This window comes from Hyla sarda, chromosome 11 (assembly GCF_029499605.1).
Source record: "Hyla sarda isolate aHylSar1 chromosome 11, aHylSar1.hap1, whole genome shotgun sequence".
In the NCBI taxonomy this organism is placed as follows: Eukaryota; Metazoa; Chordata; class Amphibia; order Anura; family Hylidae; genus Hyla; species Hyla sarda.
Window position 1 is genome coordinate 36,073,603 of NC_079199.1, and position 27,999 is coordinate 36,101,601.

Here is a 27,999-nt window from a genome sequence, read left to right on the forward strand (position 1 = left end):
TGTTAACACTGAAGTGCTGATTGTCTAATATTGCCTATCAATTTTAAAGGGGGACTGGTGTCAGAAAGTCATACAGATTTGTAAATGATTTCTATTTAAAATTCTTAATCCTTCCAGTACTTATGGGCTGCTGTATACTACAGAAGAAGTTCTTTTCTTTTTGAATTTTCTTTCTGTCTGACCACAGTGCTCCCTGCTGACACCTCTGTCTATGTCAGGAACTGTCCAGAGTAGGGGCAAATCCCTATAGCAAACCTATCCTGCTCTGGACAGCAGCTGATAATTACTGGAAAGATTAAGATTTTGAAATAGATGTAATTTATAAATCTATATAAGTTTATGGCACCAGTTGATTAGAATTTTTTTTCCACAGCCATTCTGCCATGGCCACTCTGAGCAGCTGATTGGTGGGAGCACCGTGAGTTGCTCACCATACCACCCTTTTGTAGCTACTTTAATACAAGATCATACTAAGTCATTTTTAAACGTTTCTCTGCTTCCAAACTTGTCACCGGTTTGAGGATGTCTTGCCTGCCGAGTCTGGCAGCGGCTGTGCCGTTTTCCTTTCTATCCCCTTTCCTGTAGAAACCATTACAGTTCCTTCTGCTGCAGTTAGAAATAGAAAAGTGGTGTGTGAGAACATATTGTATGTTTTTTTTCTTTGTGTTATTTTTACTTGCTTTCCTACTTCTGAGGTTGAGAATTGTTCTCGGACCTAATTCCCCTTAAGGAACCAGGGTGCCCTGATGCCCTGGTACTTAAGGACCTATACGCCCTTGGGAATTCCGGTCACCGCTGCTCGCCGGACGGGGACCAGACCGGGATGCCTGTTGAAATCGTTCAGCAGGCACCCCATGCAAACCCCTGGGGGGATCCTGAACCCCCCCCCCCCCCCCATGTCGCCGATCGCCACAAATTGCCGATCAATTCAGATCGGTGGTTTGCGGCGATTCTGGGCTGATCAGGTCTCTGGTGACTCAATTGTCCGAAAAATAGGAATGATCCAAGCTTTCAGAGACAGACCCGATCGTCCTAAAGGATAGGAGCGAGGTGGCCACCTCCTCCTATCCCCTGCGATTGGCCGGTGCGGGGGTTGAAAGTTTAAGATACCTGGAGGACACGCGGGAACTGGCAGCAGAAAGGAGGCGCAGGCAAGTGGATGCAGCGGCAACAAAGTCAGAGGCAGCAATGAAGATCGCTGTAAACTGATCTTCACTGCTGCTTCTAGGAGTTTCAAAACTACAACTCCCAGCATGGGATTTGTAGTTTTGCAACATCTGGAGGGCCACAGTTTGGGCACCACTGTGCAGTGGTCTCCAATCTGTGCCCTTCCAGATGTTGCAAAACTACAATTCCCAGCATGCTTGGGCAGTCTGGGCATGCTTGGAGTTGAAGTTTTGCAACCTCTGGAGGGCTACAGTTTGGGCACCACTACACAGTGGTCTCCTCCCAACATGCCCTTCGGCTGTCTGGGCATGCTTGGAGTTGTAGTTTTGCAACAACTGGAGGTACACTAGTTTGGAAACATTGTCTGTTTCCTAACTTAGTGTTTCCCAACCTGTGTGCCTCTAGCTGTTGCAAAACTATAACTCCCAGCATGCACTGAAAGACCCTGCATTGTGGGAGTTGTAGTTTTGCAACAGCTGGAGGCACACGGGTTGGGAAACACTGAGTTAAGTAACAAACTCTTAGTGTTTTGTGTGCCTCCAGCTGTTGCATAACTACAACCCCCAGAATGCACAGACAGCCAAAGAGCATGCTGGAAGTTGTGGTAGTATGCCTCCAGCTGTTGCATAACTACAAGTCCCAGCATGCCCTTCGGCTGTCACTGCATGCTTAGAGTTGTAGTTTTTGCAACAGCTGGTTAACAGAGGTTAAGTAAGCTGTGTTTTGCAACCAGTGTGCCTTCCACTGTTGCATAACTACAACCCACAGCATGCACGGACAGCCAAATGGCACACTGGGAATTGTAGTTTTGCAACAGCTGGAGGTTAGCTCTCCCCATATGAATGTACAGGGTACATTGACACGGGCAGAGGTTTGCAGTGATTTTCTTGCTGCAAGTTTGAGAGGCAGCTCAAACTTCCAGCGGGAAACTCGTTGTAAACAAATAATTAAAATGAGAAATTTCTGGCAGCGGCATGGTTTCCAAAAAGGAATTTCTCCTGACTACGGAAATAGCCCATATGTGGGCGTAAAATGCTCTGCGGGCGAACAACAAGACTCAGGAGTGAGAGCGCACTATGTACATTTGAAGTGATTTGCACAGGGGTGTCTGATCGTTACAGCGGTTCTGATATAAACGCAAAAGAAAAAAAAAAAGCCCACATGTGGCCCCATTTTGGAAACTACACCCCTCATGGAATGTAACAAGGGGTAAAGTGAACCTTAACACCCCACAGGTGTTGGAAGAATTTTTGTTAAAGTTGGATGGGAAAATGAAAAATTTGTATTTTTTCACTAAAAGGCTGATGTTATCCCAAATTTTTCATTTTCACATGGGGTAATATTAAGAAAGCCGCCCAAAATGTGTAACACCATTTCTTTTGAGTATATAAATACCCCATATGTGGATGTTAAGTGCTCTGCGGGCGCACTACAGGGCTCAGAATAGAAGGAGCGCCATTGGGCTTTTGAAGAGTGTGTGTCTGGAATTGAAGGTCATGTGCGTTTACAAAGCCCCCATAATGCGGAAAACACCTGTGGGGGATGTCGAATTCGGCAAACACCTGTGGGGGATGTGAAGTCTCATTGTACCCCTTGTTACGTTTCTTGAGGGGTGTTGTTTATCAAATAGAGTGCCATGTGGGGCTTTTTTTTTTTTTTGCTGTTCTGGCACCATAGGGGCTTCCTAAATGCAACATGCCCCCCAAAAACTATTTCAGCAAAGTGTGCTTTCCAAAAGCCAAATGTGAATCCTTCTCTTCTGAGCAGTGTAGTTTGCCCGCAGTGCTCTTGACGTCCACACATGGGGTATTTCCATACTCAGAAGAGATGGGGTTACAAATAATGGGAGGCATTTTCTCCTATTACCACTTGTAAAAAAATTGTACAATTTTTGTGGAAAAAAATAAATAAAAAGTTTACACATCCAAAAAAGTCGTCAAACACCTGTGGGGTGTGAAGGTTCACTGTACCCCTTGTTACGTTCCTTGAGGGGTGTAGTTTCCAAAATAGTATGCCATGTTGTATTTTTATTTTTTTATTTGCTGTTCTGGCACCATAGGGGCTTTCTCTCCTTTTACCCCTTGTAAAAAGTAAAAAACTGGGTCTACAAGAACATTTGAGTGTAAAAAATTTAGGCTTTTAAATTTCCTCCTTCACTTTGTTGCTATTCCTGTTAAACATCTAAAGGGTTCACACACTTTCTGAATATCATTTAGAATACTTTTGAGGGGTGCCGTTTTTATAATGGAACTGTGAAGCCCTCTAATGTCTTCCAAAAGTAAAAACATGTCAACTTTATGATGCAAACATAAAGTAGACAGTGGCCCAGATTTATCAAACTGTGTGAGAGAAAAAGTGGAGGGATTTTCCCACAGCAACCAATCACAGCTCAGCTTTCACTTTACCAGAGCTCTTTAGCTGAGCTGTGATTGGTTGCTGTGGGAAAATCCCTCCACTTTTTCTCTCACACAGTTTGATAAATCTGGGCCATATTGTATATGTGAATCAATATATACCGTATTTTTCGCCGTATAAGACGCACTTTTTCTTCCCCAAAACTGGGGGGGGAAAAGTTGGTGCGTCTTATACGGCGAATACACACCTATCGCGGCGGTCCCTGCGGCCATCAACGGCCGGGACCCGCGGCTAATACAGGACATCACCAATCGCGGTGATGCCCTGTATTAACCCTTCAGACGCGGCAATCAAAGCTGACCCCCGCATCTGAAGGGAAAGTGACACTAACCCGGCTGTTCAGTCGGGCTGTTCGGGACCGCCGCAATTTCACCTGTACTTACAGGACACCGGGAGGGACCTTACCTGCCTCCTCGGTGTCATCTCCGTTCAGGGATCCCCTGTATGTCGGCGCTCTCCTTCCTCGTCATCACGTCGTCTCGTACGTGCGTCGGCGTGCGTAACGACGTGATGGCGGCGATGGAGAGCGAGGATACCCGGCCGGCAGCAGAGACGGGGACACGGCGACAGCGATGGAGCGACATCCAGGGCAGCGGTGACGGGTCCGGAGCGGCGGGGACACGCTAGTATTACCTCCTATGCAGTGGTCTTCAATCTGCGGACCTCCAGATGTTGCAAAACTACAACTCCCAGCATGCCCGGACAGCCGTTGGCTGTCCGGGCATGCTGGGAGTTATAGTTTTGCAACATCTGGAGGTCTGCAGGTTGAAGACCACTATTGGGTTCAAAATCTTTATTTTTTTTAATTTTGCACCTATAAATTGGGTGCGTCTTATATGCCGGTGCGTCCTATAGGGCGAAAAATACGGTAATTTTCATCAAATTTTTGAATTTTTCACCAAGAAATTATGCAAGTTTTGACAAAAATTTACCACTAACATAAAGTAGAATATGTCATGAAAAAACAATCTCTGAACAAGAATGAAAAGTAAAAGCATCCCAGAGTTATTAATGCTTAAAGTAACAGTGGTCAGATGTGCAAAAAAAATGCTCAGGTCCTTAAGGGGTTAAGATCCAGCATTTTCTTTACATTACTAATACAATACAAAGTGTCTGGGCTGGGACTTCCTTTTTTCATTGTCTAACGCTGCTTGATATTTTTGTTGTTTTGACTCTCGCACATACCAAATCTGTATTGCCATCTTTGGTTGGTACATTTCAAGTTTCAAGACTATAAGTACAGTGACCCCTCGACCTACGATGGCCCCGACATACGATCATTTCAACATACGATTACCTCTCAGAGGCCATTGCATGTTGAAGGCAGCATCAACATATGATGCTTTTGTATGTCGGGGCCATCGCATAAACGGCTATCCGGCAGCGCAGACTGCTTCAGCTGCCACCGGATAGCTGTTTACTGTGCCCCATGAGCTCCGGTGATGATCACTTACCTGTCCTCGGGGCTCCGGCGCGTCCTCTTCGGGATCCCCTGCATCGTCGGCGCTCTCCGTCGTCTTCATCACGTCGCCGCGCACGCCGCCCCGTCATCCAATAGGAGCGCCGTGCGAAGCGACGTGATGGCGGCGACGGAGAGCGTGGATGCCGGGTAAGCAGAGGCCTTACCGGAGCGTCGGGGACACCCCGGGGACGCGGCAACAGCGATGGACGGCAACATCCAGGGCAGCGGTGACGAGCAGTGACGGTCCAGAGCGGCAGGGACAGGTGAGTACAACTTTCTCTAACAGTGGTCTACAACCTGCGGACCTCCAGATGTTGCAAAACGACAACACCCAGCATGCCCGGACAGCCAACGGCTGTCCGGGCATGCTGGGTGTTGTCGTTTTGCAACATCTGGAGGTCCGCAGGTTGTAGACCACTGTCCTATACTTTACATTGCACGGATCCCTCAACATACGATGGTTTCAACAAACGATGGTCCGTTTGGAACGGATTACCATCGTATGTTGAGGGACCACTGTATCTGTATTAGACATACTAAGCCTTTTTATTTTCTTCCCAATGCTGGCAAAACTCAAAGGTGACCCCCCCCCCCTCCCTTTAGTGTAACATTTACAACATTCCTCAGTTCTCGTTCTACATAAAGTGTTGAATATCTGTGTAAACACTTTGCTTTACTTATCTTGAACGGCTTCTTAGTTATATCGTGTTTATTCTCCATTCAGACAAGATGATAAATCCAAAATTCTTCTTTCCTTTTTTTTTTTTTTTTTTTTTTTTTTCTTCCAGTTAGGTTGTTTTAAAGGAACACCATCCTTTTATTATTCACATGTTGGTCAGTTTACAGAATGTTTAGATGGAGACTGGCCACGGTGAGTGGATGATTTTGGAGGTTTAGTGAAGAAGGTCTCGACCTTCTTGAGGTGTTACTGCAGATGCTGTCTCACGCTTTACCCAGCTAGATGTCACAATCAGAGGAAGACTTAGCAAAAACTTTGAGACCGATGTAAACTTTTGACATGTCTTTGTGACATGTCAAAAGTTTAGATTGGTCAGGGTGTCATTGCTGAGACCTCCTCAGATATTGCTGGGTAAAGCATGTAACGGCTCCTGCATCCGGTTCCCCAGCTTGGTGGTCAGTGCAGGAGGCTCGTCCCATAGACTGTTATGGAGCTTGTCCCTTGTAGTCGGTTGGATTGAGTGCCAACCTGGAGCGAAAAGTGCATTTCATACAGCTATATCTAAGATCTGTGGGGGTCACAGCACGGAAATCCAAACCGATCTAAACTTTTGACATTTCTGTGCATCCTAGTCTCCTGAGAACAAAATTAAACAACTTTCTAAACTTTCTTCAAAGTTTTTTATTTATTTATTTATTTTTTTTAAAGCCAAGGAACGTGCTCTCGATTCACCCAAAGTGCAAGAAAAAGTGCAAACGTGTTACACTAAAAAAACGTGCACAAAGGATGCGGTCTATCGCAAGCCCTTCTCCGATAGGAGAGAGGCCCCCCAACAAACCTTACCCTTCGCCTCCGGACCAAAAGGTACCTGCGAGGTTCCAGGTTCGATGTCCCTTTTCGCCGAAGCTACTAGGGGACCACAAATGCTCCCGGCATCCCCCTTGGCGTTAGCCAAGGTATCTGCCCGCAGAGCCGATAACGGTAGATACCCTGCCAAAGCAGGAGTACCCGGTGTGTTTGCAGGGAGGTGCGGAACCTAATGGCCACACACACCTCCCCTAGCCCGCCAGGAGGGACACCCAGAAGGGCTACTGCATCCTGACAAATCCTGTGAACACTTCAAAGTGTGCATACTGATGTCTCCCTCCTAAGTGTGAGAAAAATCAGAGCTGTATCTGATCCTAATGGCTTTTTGCCCTCCCCTTTCCTCAGTATTAGAGATGGTAGCAAGGAGTTCTACACAGCAGCTGAAAGTATGGAGAGCATAGAAAGGTAGGGAGAGCATACAGGAAAAGCAGCTCTCACAGGCTGTAGATGGGGAGAAAAGGTCACACAAGGCAGTTTGCAGGAAGAGAGTCGCATGGGCTGGGTTCAAGTGAGAGTGAGAAAGAGGAGCACCCGCGCCAAACCCTAGACCTCTAAACATACCTTACATCCAGCATGTATTACAGCCAGCCACTGTCTGCAGCGGTGTCCCACTTTATACAGTAACTAGCTGAGTACCCGGCGCTGCCCGGTTTTTCCTACCTTATCCTTGTGGGGGCAAAAGCAACAAAGGAGGAAGCTTTTGTCCCCATATCCCGTCCCCATTTCCCATCCTCATATTCAGTCTTCAGGTGGGGCTGCGTTGTGGGACAGTCACGCCCCCTCCCATAGACTTGCATTGAGAGGGCGTGGTTGTGATGTCATGAGTTGTGTGGCCGACCCCTGCAGCATGAAAACAGCATTCGGAACATTTACTTCCAAATGCTGGCCAGTGGAGTACCCCTTTTAAGAGCCTGAGATCACTGATGGGCTGATAGGGTATCATCTGAACACTGCTATATCACTGCAGTGCTGCTTGATCCTGATAAGTCTTCGGCCAGTGTTCTCCAACCCGTGCCTCTCTGAGTCTCCCCAGCCTGTGACTCCCAGCATACTGGAGAGCTACAGGCATGGGAACACTATTTTAGGCCATTTTTCTTTATGCATTTACATTCATGTTAAAAAGACGTATAGTCTGCCTGCTACTTTTAACATATTTTAAGATCCGTGTCCAAGAGACTGCATTGCTTTTTTTATACCAGCAGTTAAAGGGGTATTCCAGCAAAAAAACTTATCAACTGGCTCCAGAAAGTTAAACAGATTTGTAAATTACTTCTATAAAAAAAATCTTAATCCTTCCAATAATTATCAGCTGCTGAAGTGGAGTTGTTCTTTTCTGTCTGGCAACAGTGCTCTCTGCTGACATCTCTGTCTTTCTCGGGAACTGCATAGAGTAGAAGAGGTTTGCTATTCTGGACAGTTCCCGAGACATGTGTCATCATAGAGCACTTAGACAGAAAAGAGCAACTCAACTTCAGCAGCTCATAATTACTGAGGGGATTAAGATTTTTTAATAGAAGTCATTTACAAATCTGTTTAACTTTCTGGAGCCAGATGAGATATATATATATAAATAATCTCTCAAAATCATCGGTAGATGCAGTATCTTGTAATACCTTTTTTTATTGGACTAACAAGATTATGTAGAGAAGCTTTTGGGATTCCTCCCTTTATCAAGTCATAAGCATTTCTGAGCTCACAAGGAGAAAACACACGTTCTATCTCACAAAAAATACGGCTACTCCTAACTAATATATAATATATATATATAATATATATATATATATATATATATATATATATATATATATATATATATATATATATATATATATATATATATAAATTACCGTATGTTTTCCCCTGATAACCCCTTTAAGACAAACTTCCTTTTTTAGGTCTTTGGAGTATTTTCTTAACCATGTGAACTTTTGTAAGAGCAAACTCTATTTTGTCAAGACTTTGGTTCCTAAGGAGTTTTCTTCTACAGTGCAGATATTTGGAAGAAACTGTAGCGAACCTATCCTGAGTATATATCCGGGATGTCTACTCTGTAGAGGAAGCCGAGCAGTCATTGTGGCTGTGGTCCATCTATGCCAGCATTCCCTGCTAGTTTCTGCACTGTTTACAATGGCCTATTTGGATGGGAGCCTATTGCTTAGGAGAAATTCCTTTTCTATTGCACATATTTAGTACTGAGGTTTCTTTACACCCAGCGAGGGATTACTAGCAGACAGATCTATCACTATTACTGCTGAGGCAGCCGACTAATACTACCCTGTACATAGATGCTTGTAATGGGTGAAATTAAAAAAATAAATTATAAATTTCTTTACCTGATCATATCCCAACCTTCTTGGAGCTAATAGCAGGAATTGGGACTTGGACGTGTTAACATTTTCTGGGATTTTCCCATAAAACTGGAAATCTTTGACCTAAAATCAGTGCAAATTCACTGTCCTCCGAAGGAAATATTCTCATGTTAGGTCAACCAAAATGTCCTCCGAAAGGTAGACATGCCCATCTGTAGACAGCTTTTTTAAGGTGCATGTCCTCTTACTGGTTGACTAGACTTTATGACCGATCTGTAGGCTTATTCATGTTCTCTTCTTTTTTTCCCATTTAGAAAATGCAGAATCTATTGACCTCAAGCAGTTTTTTGAACAGAACTTCTCTGACATCTACTACGTTTTCTTTGAAAACTTTGTGCTTATCGAGACATCTTTGAAACAAAAAGGTAATTGATTTCTGAACGTTCTGCGGTTTTATACTTCTACTTGTGGCAATAGTGTTAGCTGCTTTCACTTCACAACAGCATTAAAGAGGTACTCCGCCCCTAGACATCTTATCCCCTATCCAAAGGATAGGGGATAAGATGTCAGATCGCCGGGGTCCCGCCGCTATATAGCAAGCAGCACCCACCTGTAACTGCTTCCGGAAGCACTGGAGGATCTCGGGCTAATTCCTCCCGACCACGGGGACGGAAGAGCGTGACGTCACGACTCCGCCCCTGTGTGCCATCATGCCCCGCCCCCTCAATGCAAGTCTATGGGAGGGGGCGTCCCGCCCCCTCCCATAGACTTGCATTGAGGGGGCGGGGCGTGACGGCACACGGGGCCGAGTCGTGACGTCACGATCTTGCGTTGTTGGGAGAAATTAGAATGAGATCCTCCAGTTTTTCCGGAAGCAGTTACAGGTGGGCACTGCTTGCTATATTGCGGGGGTCCCCAGCGGCGGGACCCCGTCGATCTGACATCTTATGCCCTATCCTTTGGATAGGGGATAAGATGTCTAGGGGCGGAGTACCCCTTTAAACTTTCCCTGTACACTCTGGACCCCACCCGGGGACAGTTTTGGTTCTAAGTGGTCCCTCACACTTAGCTTTTTAAAAATGTTTCATTTTTTTCTCTTCTCCTCTAATGTAAAAACTTGTATTCATCTGTTCTAATCTGTGTTGGTCAACACTTTCTGTTCTCCATCCCAACACATAAGAAATGCCCTATGACTGGCTGCAGCAGTGACCCACCTCAGTCTGTGATTGGCTGAACAACCATTTCCTATGTGTTGGGGCAGAGAACAGGAAGCACTAACATTGGAGACTGGTACACTGCAGCGGCACCAGCCAGGGGATCAGTGACAGACTAGTACATGTTTCTATATTCTTTTTCCTTTACCTTGAGCACGGTTAAATGTAGACATATTTTGGTATGGGATATAGTACCAATGAGAAGGCCCTGAACTCACAAAGTTCTGTTTGGTGAGGGCCTGGGTGACAAAAGATTAAAGGGTACTCCACTAGAAAACATCATTTTTTAATCAACTGGTGCCAGAAAGTTATACAGATTTGTAAATTACTTTTATATAAAAATCTTAACCCCTCCAGTACTTATCAGCTTCTGTATACTACAGAGTGAATTTCCTTTATGTGTGACCACAGTGCTCTCTGCTGACACCTCTGTCCATTTTAGGAACTGTCCAGAGTAGGAGCAAATACCCATAGCAAACCTATCCTGCTCTGGACAGTTCCCAAAATGGACAGAGGTGTCAGCAGAGAGACAGAAAGGAAATTCAACAATAAAAGAATTTCCTGTGGAGCATACAACAACTGATAAGTAGTGGAAGGATTAAGATTTATAAATAGAAGTCATTTACAAATCTGTATAGCTTTCTGGCACCAGTTGATTAAAAAAAATGTTTCCGGAGGAGAACCCCTTTAAGTAGCTAACCTTTTATAGCATTACTACAGTTTGTGATAAGAGATTATTGAGAACATTTCTATTTAATTTTCTTTTTGCATTTAGGACACAAGTCTCAGCGTGAAGAACTTGATGCTATCCTCTTTATATTTGAGGTAATAAAAGTTTGAACCGTAAAATATATAAAAGTAAAAGATCCTGATTACCTTCCTCAAATAGTTTGCTCTGCCAGAGGTTAAAGCGTACCTGTCGGATTACCCAAAAAAAACAAAACTGTTATATGTTGCTCAGTACCTCATCCTGATAATGTACATGAATTACCTTAATTTACTTGCAGTGATTGCTCAGTGAGCATTCTGTCCACCACAGGCAGGGGGGCGTGTCCCTCTCTTCTCCTCACTGTGATAACCACTCCCCCTACTCCCCTTCCCTCACAGTGCTCTGAGTCACTGGTCTCGGCGCGAGCATGGCAGTCAGACAATTACAGCACTCTGATCTGTAACCCTTTTCTCTCTGGTTTTATGCTATACATACATACATACACACACACACACACAACCTGTGTGTGTACAGCTTTTTCAAAACTACAGCTCCCAGCATGCCCACACATCCTTTGACTGTCCAGGCATGCTGAGAGTTGTCAGCTACCCCCCCCCCCCCATATTACATACACACACTTCATATATTCATACACATGCACATTACATAGATACGATATACATACATATATATCCACACACACACACACACACACACACACACACACACACACACACACACACACATACACATATATACATGCAGGGACACTTAATTTATTTTTATTTTTTTAAGTCAGCATCTTTTGTAGCTCTTTCTCCTGCTCAGTCACAGCTAGCACTGTGCTTCTGCCCCTCAGACAGAGGAGGAGAGACTCGGGCAGTCAGGAGACAGTGAGTGCAGGGGGAGCCTGGGAAATGAAGTGAAGTAAGCACAGGCAGAGTGAGGGGGCCGGGAGCAAGCACAGAAGCTCTGAACCTGCATGGAGCCCTGTCAATCATGAAGTGAGTCCATGATGTAGGTGATGACCAGTGGACACTGCAGGACTGGTATGTGTCCCAGAAGGCAGGGAGACCCCTAGTGGCCAGTTTTTTGACTGGCTTTTTCAGAATGAAATACTGAACATTTTCTAATGAAAGCAATTGCGAAACCTATTGGTTTTGCATGCTTTACAACATATCAAAAGTTTTAATAACTGACAGTGCCCATTTAAGGTCCTCAAAAGAGTTTTAAGACTTTTTTTTTTTTTTTTTTTTTGGGAAACGTTGACAGCTTTGAGTGTAAAACTGGGCACAGTTAACCCCTTTGGCAGCCGGTAGTCACCCAAGACTAATTCACCCATATAAATTTTTTGCTCTCCAACACAAGGGGATAGATAGCAGGGCATGCATGCTGATTGTCTACAGCTGTACATAAAATTGTGCACAAAACTCACGAGAGTGCAGAAGAATAATGCCCCCTGTAAACCAAGATCAGCATTTGCATATTTGTTTATCCATTTTTCTTAAGAATAATGTAACATGTTCACATATGTAAACTCTTGTGGACGCAGGGTATACGTGTAAGCCCCCGTTAAGGACTCAGGGTGAACAGGTACGCCCTACGGTCTTCCGGTTCCCACCGCTCGCGATTCAGCAGGCTCCCCGTGCAAACCCAACCCCCCCCCCCAGTTCGGCAATTGCCGCAAATCGCCAGTCACTTCAGACCGGCGATTTGTGGCGATATCAGGTCTCCAGTGACCCAGGAAAAAAAGGTGATTGATTGCTGTCCAAGACATCACTAATCGCCCTTTATCAGCAGGAGTGAGGTGGCACTGGTGGTGGGGTCACTAACAGCACCCTCTCCGCCCCCTACTCCGGAGGGCGAGAGCGGGTGACGGGAGTTGACACCAGCAGCGAGGGCCCCCGTTCCCCGGCGGCAGTGGGGGCCCCAGGAGGGACAGAGCAGCAGCAGGAGGTAAGGTTGAGCCTCCTGCTGTTGCTTAGCAACAACGCCTAGCATGCACAGTCAAAGGGTATGCTGGGAGTTGTAGTTATGCAACAGCTGGAGGCTGGGGGTTTACAGCGAGTTTACTGATTTGAGTTTGTGCTGCGGCAAATTTTCCGCTGCAGCTCAAACTCCCAGCAGGACATTCGCTGTGAACCCCCGCCTGTGAGACTGTACCCTAAAAAGTAAAACACTACATACACACACCCTTACACAGTTACCCCCCAATAAAAATGAATAACGTCTTGTACGGCACTGTTTCCAAAACATAGCCTCCAGCTGTTGCAAAAAACAACAACCCCAGTGTTGCCGGACAGCCATTGACTGTCCAGGCATTCTGGGAGTTTTGCAACAGCTGGAGGCACCCTTTTTGTGAAACACTGCTGTAGGGTATTTTTGGAGGAAGACCATGGCAAACACCATGCTTGCATCCTGGTCTGCCCCTATGTAAATTCCTAATTTAGGCCTCAAATGCACATGGCGCGCTCTCACTTCGGAGCCCTGAAATATTTCAAGGCAACCGTTTAAGGCCACATATGGGGTATTTCCGTATTTGGGACAAATTTTGGGGGGGCTTTTTCTCCTTTTTTCCCTTACGAAAAGGTAAAGTTGGGGTCTACACCAGCAACATGTTGGTGTGGACCCCAAGTGTAAAAAATTACATACTTTTCATTTTCAAAAGAGGTAAAAGTAAATAAGACCACCAAAATTTGTAATACAATTTCTCCGGAGTACGGAAATACCCCATATGTGGATGTAAAATGCTCTACGGGTGCACAACAAGGCTTAGGAGTGAGAGCACACCATGTACATTTGAGACCTAAATTGGTGATTTGCACAGGGGTGGCTGATAGTTAAAGCAGTTCTGACATTAACGCAAATAAAAAAACACCCACGTTACCCCATTTTGGAAACTACACCGCTCAAGGAATGTAACAAGGGATATAGTGAGCTTGAACACCCCACAGGTGTTTGACAATTTTTTGTTAAAGTTGGACGTGAAAATTAAAAATATTTTTTTTTTCACTAAAATGCTTGTTACCCCAAATCTTTCATTTTTAAAAGTAGTTATAGGAAAAAAAGCCTCCCAAAAATTGTAACACCATTTTCTTCTGAGTAAGAAAATACCCCATATTTGGATGTACAGGGCTCAGAAGAGAAGGAGCGCCATTGGGCTTTTGGAGAGAGAATTTGGCTGGAAGTGAAGGCCATGTGTGTTTAGAAAGCACCCACAGTGCTAGAACAGTGGACCCCCCACATGTGACCCCCATTTTGGAAACTACACCCCTAACAGAATGTAATATGGGGTGCAGTTAGCATTTTCGCCCCACAGGTGTTTGACAGTGGTCCGTGAAGATGAAAAATAAAAATTTTCATTTGCACAGCCCACTTTTCCAAAGATCTGTAAAATGCCAGTGGGGTGTAGTTTCCGAAATGTGGTCACATGTGAGGGGGGGTCCACTGTTTTGGCACCATGGGGGCTTTGTAAACTCACATGGCCCTCGACTTCCATTCCGTACAAATTCTCTCTTCAAAAGCCCAATGGCGCTCCTTCTCTTCTGAGCCCTGTAGTGCGCCCGCAAAGCACTTTACATCCACACATGGGGTATTTCCATACTCAGAAAAAATGGTTTTACAAATTTTGGGGGGCTTTTTCTCCTATTACCCCTTGTGAAAATGAAAAATTTGGGGTAACACCAGCATTTTAGTGAAAAAAGAAAATTTTTCAATTTCCCGTTGAATTCGGCAAACATCTGTGGGATGTAAAGTCTCACTGTACCCCTTGTTACGTGCCCTGAGGGGTGTAGTTTCCCAAATCGTGTGCCATGTGTTTTTTATTTATTTTTTATTTTTTTTCCTGTTCTGGTACCATGGGGGCTTCCTAAATGAGTCATGCCCCCAACAACCATTTCAGTAAAATTTGCTCTCCAAAATCCCATTGTCGCTCCTTCCCGTCTGAGCCCTCTAGTGCACCCGCAGAACACATTACCTCCACATATGAGGCATTTCCTTACTTGAGAGAAATGGAGTTACAAATTTTAGGTGATATTTTCTCCTATTACCCCTTGTGAAAATGAAAAATTTGTGGTAACCGCATTTTAGTGAAAAAAAATCATAATTTAAATTTTTACATCCCACTTTAATGAAAGTTCATCAATCACCTGTAGGGTGTTAAGGCTCACTATACCCCTTGTTACATTCCTTGAGGGGTATAGTTTCCCAAATAGTGGGCCATATTCCACCAAGAACATGTTAGTGTAAGAAATTTAGATTTTGAGTTTTCTCCTCTACTTTGCTGCTATTCTTGTGAAACACCTAAAGGGTTAACAAACTTTCTGAATGTCATTTTAAATACTTTAAGGGTGCAGTTTTCATAATGGGGTCCATTATGGGGGATTTCTTACATAAATACCCTCAAACTAACTTCAAAACTGAACTGGTCCTTGAAAAACTCTTTTTTTTATATTTTTCGAAAAAATTTGGAAAATTGCTGCTATACTTTGAAGCCCTCTAATGTCTTTAAAAAGTAAAAACATTTCAACTTTATGATGCCAACATAAAGTAGACATTGTATACGTGAATCAATATATACATTTTTTGGCAAGTCCATTTTCCTTACAAGCAGAGAGTTTCAAATTTAGAAAAATGCTACATTTTAAAGAAATTATGGAAATTTACCACTAACATAAAGTACAATATGTTGCAAAATAACATTCTTGGAATCAGAATGATTAGTAAAAGCATCCCAGAGTCCTTAACCCCTTTAAGGACCACAGGTTTTTTTGTTTTTGCACTTTCGGATTTTCCACCTCACCTTCTTAAATTGGTTCTCCGGTGCTTAGACATCTTATCCCCTATCCAAAGGATAGGAGATAAGATGCCTGATCGCGGGAATCCCCCCGCTGGGGACCCCCGGGATCTTGCATGCGGCGCCCCGTTTGTAATCAGTCCCCGGAGCGTGTTCGCTCCGGGTCTTATTACCGACGACCACAGGGCCGACGGCGTGTGACGTCACGCTCCGTCCCTCAATGCAAGCCTACGGGAGGGGGCGTGACAGCTATCACGCCCCCTCCCGTAGGCTTGCATTGAGGGGCGGAGCGTGACGTCACACAGGGGCGGAGCCGTGACGTCATACGCCGCCGGCCTTGTGGTCGTCGGTAATCAGACCCAGAGCGAACACGCTCCGGGGACTGATTACAAACGGGGTGCCGCATGCATGATCCCGGGGGTCCCCAGGACCTTTGGATAGGGGATAAGATGTCTAAGCACCGGAGAACCCCTTTAAAAATCTGAACTCTTTCAATTTTGCACCTACAGTTTTTTTTTTTTTTGCACCACCAATTGTACTTTGTAATGACATCAATCATGTCACCCAAAAATTTATGGCGAATCCAGAAAATAATTTATTTTGGGCAAAATTGGAAAAAAACAAACGTTATTTTGTAACTTTTGGAGACTTCCGATTCTACGCAGTGCACTTTTCAGTAAAATGACACCATATATTTATTCTGTAGGTCCATACGGTTACAATGATACCCAATTCATGTTTTTTTTATTTTTTATTTTACTACTTACATTTTTTTTTTTATAACTACATGCACCAAAATTTGTATGTTTAAATTTGTCATTTTCTGACCTATAACTTTTTTTATTTTTCCGTATATGGTGATGTCTGAGGGCTCATTTTTTGCACTGTGATCTGAAGTTTTTATCGGTACTTGTCTTGATGGGACTTTTTGATCGCTTTTATATATTTTATTTTTATTATTTTTTTTTGTATATTCAAAGTGACCAATTTTGGACTTTGGAATTTTTTTTTACGTCTACGCCATCGACTGTGCGTTTTAATTAAAATAATATTTTTATACTTCGGACATTTACGCACGCGGCAATACCACATATGTTTATTTTTATTATTGTTTACATATACATAGCATAGCATTGATCAGTGTAATCCGTGCTTGAATGCTCCAGCCTGGATCTCAGGCTTGGAGAAATCAAATGCTGATTGGACAGTGAGGAGCAAGGTAAGGCCCCTCCTGCTGTCCTCTCAGCTGTTCGGGATGCCGCGATTTCACTGATGTGGTCCTGAACAGCTCCCCTGAGCTAACCGACAGTATTTTCTCCCAGTTTAAACGCTGCGAACAATTTTGATTGCGCCGTCTAAAGGGTTATTACCGGACATCAGCCCAATCGTCGATGTCCGGTATTAGCCGTAGGTCCTGGTTGCTGATAGCAACCGAGACCCACAGATAGGAAGCGTGCTTCACATAATGGGAGTCGGCCACAGACCTAAATATACACCGTGGTCCTTAAGGTGAAAATGGGCTGAGTCCAAGGGGTTAGGCTAATCTGATCCATTGTTTTCTTCTGGATACCTTTTTACACTTTGCATTGTACATGCTTGCACTGTTCTTCTCTTGATATGAATGGTCCCTTGTATATGTAGTACACAGGTAGTGTTACTGTCCTACTGTGTGACCCAGGTTCAAATCCTCTTAGATGCAGAATAAAAAATACAATATAATGTCACAGAAATGGTGATCTGTTTCTTCGTTCAGATATTGAGAAATTGCCTGAAGGATTCGCTGATCACCGACATAATAATGGAGGATGCCAAAGACCAGCGCAGGAGACCTGTGCGGCTCTGACCGAGACCTCCCACACTTTTATTCCGCGTTTGTAGCTAATATTGTGAATTGGTGTTTGCATGGTTCCAAGAAAGACCTTTTAAATACAATCTGTATATTAGAATAACAAAAAATGTGTAGAGAGCTCCATGGTCTATTAGCTTAAAGGGGATGTTCAGAGTTAGGAATGGGACTTCCCAATACAACAGAAAACGACATAAGTTTAAGCATCACCTACACTATTACTCTGTATAAACACATTAGTGCCGATGATGCTGCTGACAGACTCCCGTGAGGACAAAGCCTATTTTCAGTTTTGCTTTATTATTTTTTCGCATCTACAACTTTTGTACTAATAGTACTTTTAAAGGGCTTGCTGTAAAATATAAATGTGCCAATTGCCGATCGCTTGAATAAAGTTGAATTTAAGAGCTTTTCAATTTTGTGTTTTACTAGAAAATTCTGCAACTTCTACCTGAGCGAATTCACCAACGATGGCAGTATCACAGCATTGGTGAGTTAGTTAGTTATTTATTTATTTATTTTTAGGGGGTATTACCCACGGTTACCAACTATTTTTATGGATTGATTGTAAAGACCATGGCTTGAAATGTTACACAGTGCGTCCATATTTTTGGACAAGTTAAAGGAGATCTCCTGCAAAAATTACTTATCCCCTATCCTGTGGATAGGCAATAAGTAGCTGATCGCGGTGGGGTTTGACCACGGCCCCCCCCCCCCCCCCTGCGATCACCAGGACGAGTGAGCACTCAGTGAGCAGTCAGCACATGCTCCATTCATTCCTACGGAGCACCAAAAAGACCAGAGTACAGCTCTTAGGCTTCATCGGTGCTCCCATAGAAATGAATTGAGTGCGTGCTGTCTATTGGTAGACGACAAGCACTCCCCACTGAGAGCACCTGGATCCCGTCCCAGCTGAAGCAGTCTGCGCTGCCGGATATCCCTTTATGCGATGGCCCCGACATACTAAAGCATCGTATGTTGATGCTGCCTTCAAAATGCAATGGCCTCTGAGCACATGCATATGCTCCATAAGTAGCTCATCGCGGGGGGGGGTCCAACCGCTGGACCGTCCACTTCAGGCTCCGCTGCATAGCCGTTGCTCTCCTTCGTCGTCATCACGTCGCCGCGCACAGCGTCCCGTAATCCAATAGGAGCGGCGTGCGCAGCGACGGGATGACAGCGATGGAGAGCGACGATCCAGGGCAGCGATGACGGTCCGGAGCGGCGGGGACACGGGAGTATAACATTTTATATTACTATTGCACGGATCCCTCAACATACAATGGATTCAAGTAACGATGGTTCATTTGGAACAAATTACCATCGTTTGTTGAGGGTTCACTGTATATAAAACTCAATGGGGGAGATTTATCAAACCTGTCCAGAGGAAAAGTTGTTGAGTTGCCCATAGCAACCAATCAGATCGCTTCTTTCTTTTTTTGAAAGGCCTCTGAAAAATTTCAGAAGCGATCTGATTGGTTGCTATGGGCAACTGGGCAACTTTTCCTCTGGACAGGTTTTGATAAATCTCACTGTATGTGTGTGTGTGTATATATATATATATATGTATGTTCCAGCATTACGTCCAAACGGCTAAAGAGATTAACATGAACCTTGGCCACATGTTACTTATATGTCAACAACAAACATAGGATAGGTGATTTAACCCTTACTCGCCCCCATTTGCCAGGGGCGGGGCTTATGTTTAAAGTCCCATACAAGTCTATGGAAAATATGTTAATGCATAACTTCCAAACAGCTGGAGATATTTCAATAGTACTTGGTCACATGTTACTTATATGTCCACTTAAAATATAGGATAGTTAATTTAACCCTTAGCTACCCCCATTTTGTGAGGGTCGGAGTTTTTGTTTAAAGTCCCATGCAAATCAATGGGAAATGTATGTTCCCACATAACTTCCGTACGGCTGGAGATATTTCAATAATACCTGGTACACGTGTTACTTGTATGTCAAATAAAAAGATATGATAGTTAAATTAACCCTTACCTACTCCCTTACATAAAAGATGGGTTTTTGCTTCCAGTCCCATGCAAGTAAATGGGACTTCCAGTACCTTACTCCACAAGCTCGGCTCTGCATCTCCTGGCGAATGTGTCAATCCAGCATGCAAGCCACACCCCATCTCACACAGACACGCCCACATTTTAAGCTCCACCCCTTTTATCTACCCTTTTTGTGCATCGGTCTGGCTTGCAAATCACACCCAGTCCCACAAAGCCACGTCCCCTTCTTACAATATCTTAATCACAAATCAGTCCCACTGGAGGTCGGGATAGGAGGTCGGGATATAACAACAATATATGAGGATAAGATAGGAAGTCAAAAGCTTCCTCCTTTTGTTAATTTTCCTCCCCAACAAGGATTAAAAAATCGGGCAACACCGGGTACTTGGCTAGTACACTGATACAAAGTAGCACCATCGTCTTTAGCCTTTCTCAAATTCGGCTTATTTTCTAACAAATTCTGTACTTTAAGGATATTAACTGTTTAGTTTCCATATCAAAAGGCAACCATACACATTTGAAGAAAGTCAGTGGAACTCTTCACAATTTTACAGGATTGTGCTAAAACAAATTTATGGAGACTGATGAACCGCACCCTAATGTCTGCTGTCAGGGTAAAGAAGTATTTAAGCTTATCTGATCCATTGTTCTTCCCTTGACACCTTTTTACTCTTTGCATTGTAAATGCTTGTACTGCTCTTCTCTCGATCTAAACAGTCCCTCATATATGTAGTACACAGGTAGTGTTACTGTTCTTCCATGCTGTGACCCAGGTTCAAATCCTCTTTGATGCAGGATAAAATATCGAATTTAATGTCACAGAAATGGTGATCTGTTTCATCTTCGTTCAGGTATTGAGAAATTGCCTGAAGGATTCGCTGATCACCGACATAATACTGGAGGATGCCAAAGACCAGCGCAGGAGACCTGTGCGGCTCTGACCGAGACCTCCCACACTTTTATTGTAGAGTTTTACTGTTTGAAAAGAAACTGTTTTCTCTGACTGCAGTAGCATATTTTATCACAGGATATGGCGTAAATGTCTGATAGCTGGGGGTCTTAGCGCTCTCTCTCTCTCAAGTTCGGCCCCTTGGCTGTCTCCAGCTTGTTTGTGCCTATGAAAATATTTAGTGGGTATTGCTGTGGGTAAATAGACTCGCACTTATGAAAACAATCTATGGATAATGACACATTTAGGTTAAATCCTTCTGCAGGCTTTTTCTTGTCTCCATTTCATTACATACCTTATTTAGGGTGCATTCACACCACGTTTGTGCAATACGGCCGCGGCATTCGGAGGAGGAATTCAAAAACCGTCCACTGCCCGCCATACCTGCACCGCACCCTATGCATTTGAATGAACTGAAAGGAGTGGGAAAGTGACTCCAATCGGGTCATTTTTGAAGGTTGTTTTATTGTTGGACTAAGAACTGTGGCAGACCACGGTTTTCAGTCCGGCAACAAAACCGCATACAGTCCAAAAATGAGCTATCAGGAGTCCCTATCTGTCTCTGCTTGGCTAATTCAAATGAATGGGGTGCAGCAGCCGGTATTTAAATTTCCCTGCTGGATTCAGTGGCCATATTGCACAACTGTGGTTTGAATGCACCGTTATTTGTATGCAGACAACCTGTGCTCTATTATTGGTCACTCGGGACCTGTGCTTTATACATGAATCTGCTCTGAGGGCTGATACAAGAATGCCGAACAATTATTGTTCTTGCTATTTGCCTAGATCAGGTATCATGTGTATCCTAAGCAGGGCAGCGGCTTTGTTACAATGGATTTTCCAGACTATTTTATTGATGATCTGTCCTCAGGATGGGCTATAAATATCAGATTGGAGGGGGTCCGACTTTTGGTTCCCCCGCTGATCAGCTGCAAGTGCTGCAGCCTCTTCACTTCCTGTCAGAAATGGTACCGTACATTCAGTAGCGGCAGGACAGCTTCTCGTCCCATTCATTTCAGTGGGACCAAATGTATTTCCAGGATCAGCCACTACTAAATGTGCGGCGCTGTTCCTTTCAGGATGTGAAGAGGCTGCGGGGCTTGCAGGCCGTGGACATAACAAGGAGCTTTCTGAGGGATGATTTTTATGGTTAAATTATTTGTGGAATGTACATTATTTCATATAAGTGATATGCATATATTTTTTTCTGTTTAGGTCTAATACTGAAAAAATTGCTTCACACAGGAAACTCTTTAAAGGTAAGTATATTTATAAAGTGGATTTTTAAGAAATAACATATCCCGTGAGGCTTTTTTTGTACATCATATGTTTGTTTCCTCTGGATACCTATGTGTTGAGCAGACAGACCCTTGTGACATACACGTTTAATGTATGTGTGTGTGTGTGTGTGTGTGGGTGTATATATATATATATATATATATATATATATATATATATATATATATTTCTATAAAAATGAATGGGTAGCTGGGTAGGAGAGAGTAGACCTCTAAAAACTAAATGCATCACTTTCTGTCTCAATCTGTGTTAAAATTCTTTGCTAAGTATAGGAAACCAATGGTGCAGGATGACATCAAATAGTATCTGTTTTTGTGTGTCCATTAAGTGCATCTGTCGTCTTTTTTTTTTTTTTTTGCATATTTGACTGGTGTCCTACAGGAAAAAAACTATTATAAACTTTAGTTTAGTACAGATCTGTTTTTTAGCTGGATCTGCCTAAAAATGTGTCCCACTTTTTGTTTTTGTGGGGCTTGATCCAGCAAGTGAAACAACTGATACTTTGCTAAATATCTAAAAACATAGTAGGGAAAGATCCTGACACCTGGTAACTCTTTTCATCCCTTCCACAGTATAGTTTTTGTGATGTATTGTACCTGTTATTTCAGTATGACACAGTGATATTTGAAGAGTCGTTCAGCTACTGCTTATATATTTTCATCCTTTTTCTTGCACAGTATTGAAGGTTGTAACCATAACTGTGATGATGATGCAGTTTGCGGTCGGTGACTGTCCTTCTGCTGTGTTATGAGGGCCACTCGTAGTGAATGCGGATGCCTTTATTTCTTCCGTACATTTAATGGCCACTATAAGCTTTCACTTGACATATACTTGTAGACAAGTGATTCCTGTGTTTTCATTTCAGATCCGCCTTGAAGGGATGCGCTTGTTTCTCCTGTGGCTTCAAGCACTTCAGAACAACTGCAGTTGGGAGCAGCTCTGCATGTTTGCATGTCTTATACCGGGTTTCCCTGCGCCCCCCTCTGACCATGGCATATACACCCTGGATAATCTTATCAATCAGCCCTTGAACCTGCAAGAACGTAAGGGAACGATCAGAGCCCCCTTTCATTTTTAAATATATGCATGAATATCAGTTTATGGTGTACATTGAGGTGTCTATAGTGGTCCGTAAGTTTTGTCAGCAGGTGCCCTTCTGTTTTAGTAGTATCTCCTAGGCTTCCATATGCATTAGATAAATGTTGGTCAAGCCTAATGATTATGGCGCATCTGGCCAACCATCTAATGTGTGTAGTGTCCATATTACTGAAAAGTGGTCATTGCAGATGTTAAAGGGGTACTCCGCACCTAGACATCTTATCTCTTATCTAAAGGATAGGAAATAAGAGGTCTGATCACTGGGGTCCCATCGCTGGGACCCCCGCGATCTCTGTGCAGCACCCAGCGTTTGATTAGAACGTTGGGTGTGGGCGGCTGGGGTTGTGACGTCATGAGGGGGTGTGACGTCATGAGGGGGTGTGGTGTGACGTCATGAGGGGCATGGCCGTGACATCACAACCCCAGCCGCCCGCACCCAACATTCTAATCAAATGCTGGGTGCTGCACAGAGATGACGTCACAACCCCCCCCCCCGCCCCCCCCCCCCCCCCGCCACTTTCTCCAAGCGTTCGGAACAAAAGGAACAAATTGTTCTAATTGCTGGGGCAGCGGAGTACCCCTTTAAATTATGCTGTTTGGTGTAAAAGTAAGATTTAATTTTTTTTTATCCTTCAGGCCAAGTTACAATTGAAGAAATTACACCACTTGTACCGCCCCAGTCTGGGGACAAAGCACTTGAGGATCTGACGAGTTGTTTTCTGGAGGCCTTGTTGAAATATATGGTGATACAGGTAACACTTCCTTAAATCCTGTTACCATATTTTTTATAGGTTGTAACGGTGGGGCCAGAGCGCTTTTGTGTTTTTTATTTTATTTATTTTTTTACCCCCCAATCCCACCTAGCAATTGATCATTAATGATTGTCAAACCAATAAGACTAGGTCTACATGGCGGCATTTCCGATCGGAATTCCGCTTTTGAAATTCTGCAGAACTTCTGGAATCCCATTGCAGTTCATGGGATTCCGCTGCACAACGTGTAATACAGAATTTCTGTGCCAGAGCCGTTACTGCTGAAATTCCGCCTCTGATTAAATGATCTTGCTCATTCTATGCATTCCTATCTATGGAGATAACACATATCCTTGTGACCCTAGCGCTGTCTAATTCAGTCTGTGCCAAAGGCCAGGAAGAAAATTCTGTAGTGTGAACTCAAGTTAAACTCCTTTTAACTTGAAAATGTTGAGTTCCTGACCGATCTTTAGACCAAGGACAGAGAGGTGTGTTGGTTGGACGGTTGCTATGGTAACCATTCGACACCCAGCAGGTTTTGTGCACAGGTCCTAGTAAGGCCATGTTCACGTGGCGGAAATTTTGTGGAACGTCTGACCGGAAAACACAGACATACATTCTGCAAATAGCAATTGCTGGCTGGAACATGCTGGCGCTAGTTCTGCTTAGAAACGTGCCGTCATCATAGACGGCAATGCATTTCCGAGCAAATTTCATAGAAATAATTAAAATGTCAATTCTTTTAGTGAAGGCCACAATCAGGATTTCCATAGCAGATGATACCCCACGGAATTTCCGTTGTGTGCATTGTGCTGCAGAATCCTATTGTCAGCAATAGGACTGTGCTGCAACAGAATTTTTTAACAGAATTTTTCGACGGATTCCGCTTTTATAATTCTGTCGTGTGAACATGGTCTTAAGGCTCTTGATTTAGCAAACTAAAAGTCTGATATGTCCTACATTGTCCAAGTAAGTGTCCAGCTTAAAGGGGTACTGTGGTGGAAAACTTTATTATTATTATTATTTTTTAATCAACTGGTGCCAGAAAGTTAAACAGATTTGTAAATGACTTCTATTAAAAAATCTTAATCCTTCCAGTACTTTTTAGGGGCTCTAGACTACAGAGGAAATGTTTTATCTTTTTGAATTTCTCTTATGTCACGACCACAGTGCTCTCTGATGACCTCTGCTGTCCATTTTAGGAACTGTCCAGAGCAGCATATGTTTGCTATGGGGATTTTCTCCTGCTCTTGACAGTTTCTTAAATGAACAGCAGAGGTCACCAGAGAGCATTGTGGTCGTGACATAAGAGAAATCCAAAAAGATAAACATTTCCTCTGTAGTATATAGCCCCTAAAAAGTACTGGAAGGATTAAGATTTTTTTAATAGAAGTCATTTACAAATCTGTATAACTTTCTGGCACCATTTGATAAAAAAAAAAAAAAAGTTTTCCACTGTAGTACCCCTTTAAGTATTAGTCTGTTGTCAGTGATAGCATTTGAGCCATGTGATGTGACTTGTTTGTTGTTCACACATAAATACAATGGCGGTCGGATCTGGCCTGATCCACTTCATACCAATTAATGGAATGTGGCACAAATAGTTATCTAGTATTAACATTAAACAAGGTGCAGGTTCCCTTAACCTGTTTTATGCTGTAAACAATTTTGCTCTATGTTAAGATAATTTGTCATATGTATAAGTGTTATTTATATATTAATGAGATTCTGATCGGTGGGGGTCAACCCTTGGGGACTCTGCTAGTTATATAGACAGGGGTCCCCTGTCCCCTTAGTTGATCAGAGCCACAGTCACAGAGCAGACAGACATGTGAACTATCACTCCATTCAATTTTTGGGCAGTGTTTCCCAACCAGGGTGCCTCCAGCGGTTGCAAAACTACAACTTCCAGCATACCCGGACAGCCAAAGGACATGTCTGGGCATGCTGGGAGTTCTAGTTTTACAACACCCTAAAGAACACTGTTTGAAAAACTGCTTTAGGGGCTTAATGAGGATAGCTGTGGGTTGTATTTGGCTTTTTCTTGATCAGGCCTATAAAGCTGAACTGAGCGGCAGTGTGCATGTCCACATTATACCAGAGGGACGCTGTACCCATGATTGTGTGATCAATGAAGTCCCAGTGGTCGGACCCCACCAGTTGTACACTTGTCACCTATCTTACTGGTAGGTGATGAGTAGTGTTGTTGGGAAAATAGCTTGAATATAACTGTTAAAATCCAATATGTGCATAATGGGATTGGAATCATTGTCTCTGTTTAGATGTATTAATGTCATTTTCTTATGTTTTTTCTCCCTTCCTTAGGTCCGGAGTCTTGAGTGGCAAAATAAAGATAAGGAGGAAGATGGCTTTGCATTCTTGTTCTCTAACTTCAAGAAATACTACATGCCTTATATTTTCCCTGCCATGAGCAGAGAAAGCAGCCTATACAACCCTGTACTTGGTAAATTGATTGTCAGTGCCATTATATGTTGTGTTCCTGTCATTGTCCTACTACATACTGCATTTTATCATCTGTAGAATGACGGATGATTGATGAATGATTGAATGATGAATGATTTTTTTTTTTTTAACTATGGCTCAAATGGTAATTGGGCGTTTAAAGGGGTACTCCGAGAGAGAACTTTTTTTGCCCAGCTGCAGGCAGGCAGACCCGTCCTCCGGTGTGGTCTTCATCCTGGTTCTTGTGGTCAACTCATCAGACTGCAGCTCAGCTAATCACCGGCCACAGCGATGTCCCACTTTGGCCAGTGATTGTCTGAGAGTCAGCCTGATTTATTGGGCCTCAACACCAGAAAGAAGACTGCATCGGAGGATGGGAGCAGGATATTGGGCTTTGGGGGGGGGGGGAGCTTCAGGAGGTAAGTCAAGGATTTTTTTTTGCTTGGCAGGATTAAAAAAAATAAATAAAATAAATAAATATAAAGTTCTATACTGGGATATCTTTTAACCTCTTAAGGACCAAGCCCATTTTAACCGTAAGAACCAGGCCAATTTTATTTTTGCGTTTTCATTCTTTCCTCCTTGCCTTCTAAAATCCATAACTCTTTTAGATTTCCTACAGACCCATATAAGGGCTTGTTTTTTGTGTGACCAATTGTACTTTGTAATGAAACCTCTCATTTTACCATAAAATGTATGGCGAACCCCAAAAAATTATTTTTTAGGGAGGAAATTTTAATGAAAACCACAATTTTGCACATTTTGGAGGGTTTTGTTTTCACACTGTACACTATACGGTAAAAATTACATGTGTTCTTTATTCTGTGGGTCAATACGGTTAAAATGATACCCATGGCTAGATACTTTTATATTTTTGTACCGCTTAAAAAAATATATAAATCTTTTTGTACAAAATCAGTGATCTAAAATTGTCCTATTTTGACCAACTATAACTTTTTCATTTTACCATATATAGGGTGGTGTATGGCTAATTTTTTGCGCCGTCATATGTACTTTATCGATACCACATTTGCATATATAAAACTTTTAGATCACTTTTTATAAAAACTTTTGGAATAAAATGTGACTAAAAAGCAGCATTTTTGGACTTTTATTTTTTACAATTACGGCATTCACCGTAGGGGATCATTAACATATATTTCGATAGTTTGGACATTTACGCACGTGGCAATACCAAATATGTTTATAAAAAAATGTTTTTACACTTTTCGGTGGTAAAATGGGGGAAAATGTTCATTTTTATTGGGGGATGGGATTTATCACAATTTTTTTTTTACTTATTATTTTTACATTTTTCAACTTTTTTTTTTAACACTTTTTATGTCCCCATAGGGGACTATCTATAGCAATCATTTGATTGCTAATACTGTTCAGTGCTATGTATAGGACATAGCACTGATCAGTATTATCAGTATTATCAGAATGTGCATGTATGGTAAAAAGAAAGCTGCTGCCAGACTCCTCTGGGGGTGTCTGCTGAGAACATGAAACAGTTTAAATCAAACGTGCCCAATCCCTATCTCCCCCCACTGATGATGGTGGTGGGGCAGTCCCCTTCAAATGAGCAGGTTCCGACAGGACTTACTTGATGTGTATGGTGCTCAGTACTAATGGTGGCACCATTGACTACTTGATTAGGTACATTACTGTGTTATTTAGACAACTGCCTGGCATTATTTGGGCATTGTGTGTTGGTGGCTGAAACTGTATGGTATGCTTATTTGTACATTGAAAAAAAGCATTATTTAGGAATTCTTGAGTGCAGTCAATATCAGGTAGTGCATCTAGTTTAAAGCCATCCTAAACCATTATAGGGTTTAATCTGACCATATATTTAATGATTTGCTGTAAGTTTACATATACTTGTGAGTTTTGGGCAATATTTAATGCATTCTAGTATTGGTGCTTGGAGTCAGTGACATTGTATG

The 27,999-nt window shown here is 43.0% G+C and overlaps 1 protein-coding gene across 4 annotated transcripts in view; it reads left to right on the forward strand.

The window, feature by feature from the left end:
- Positions 1-27,999, forward strand: part of RALGAPA1 (Ral GTPase activating protein catalytic subunit alpha 1) — a 235,941-nt gene that overhangs the window by 31,672 nt on the left and 176,270 nt on the right. For all 4 annotated transcript variants that reach the window (XM_056546922.1, XM_056546923.1, XM_056546924.1 and 1 more), the window contains exons 2-8: positions 9,214-9,324; positions 10,889-10,938; positions 17,896-17,953; positions 21,654-21,697; positions 22,603-22,780; positions 23,472-23,587; positions 25,913-26,051. In XM_056546922.1, the coding sequence (XP_056402897.1) occupies positions 9,214-9,324; positions 10,889-10,938; positions 17,896-17,953; positions 21,654-21,697; positions 22,603-22,780; positions 23,472-23,587; positions 25,913-26,051 (696 nt within the window). The remainder of the gene's footprint in view (positions 1-9,213; positions 9,325-10,888; positions 10,939-17,895; positions 17,954-21,653; positions 21,698-22,602; positions 22,781-23,471; positions 23,588-25,912; positions 26,052-27,999) is intronic.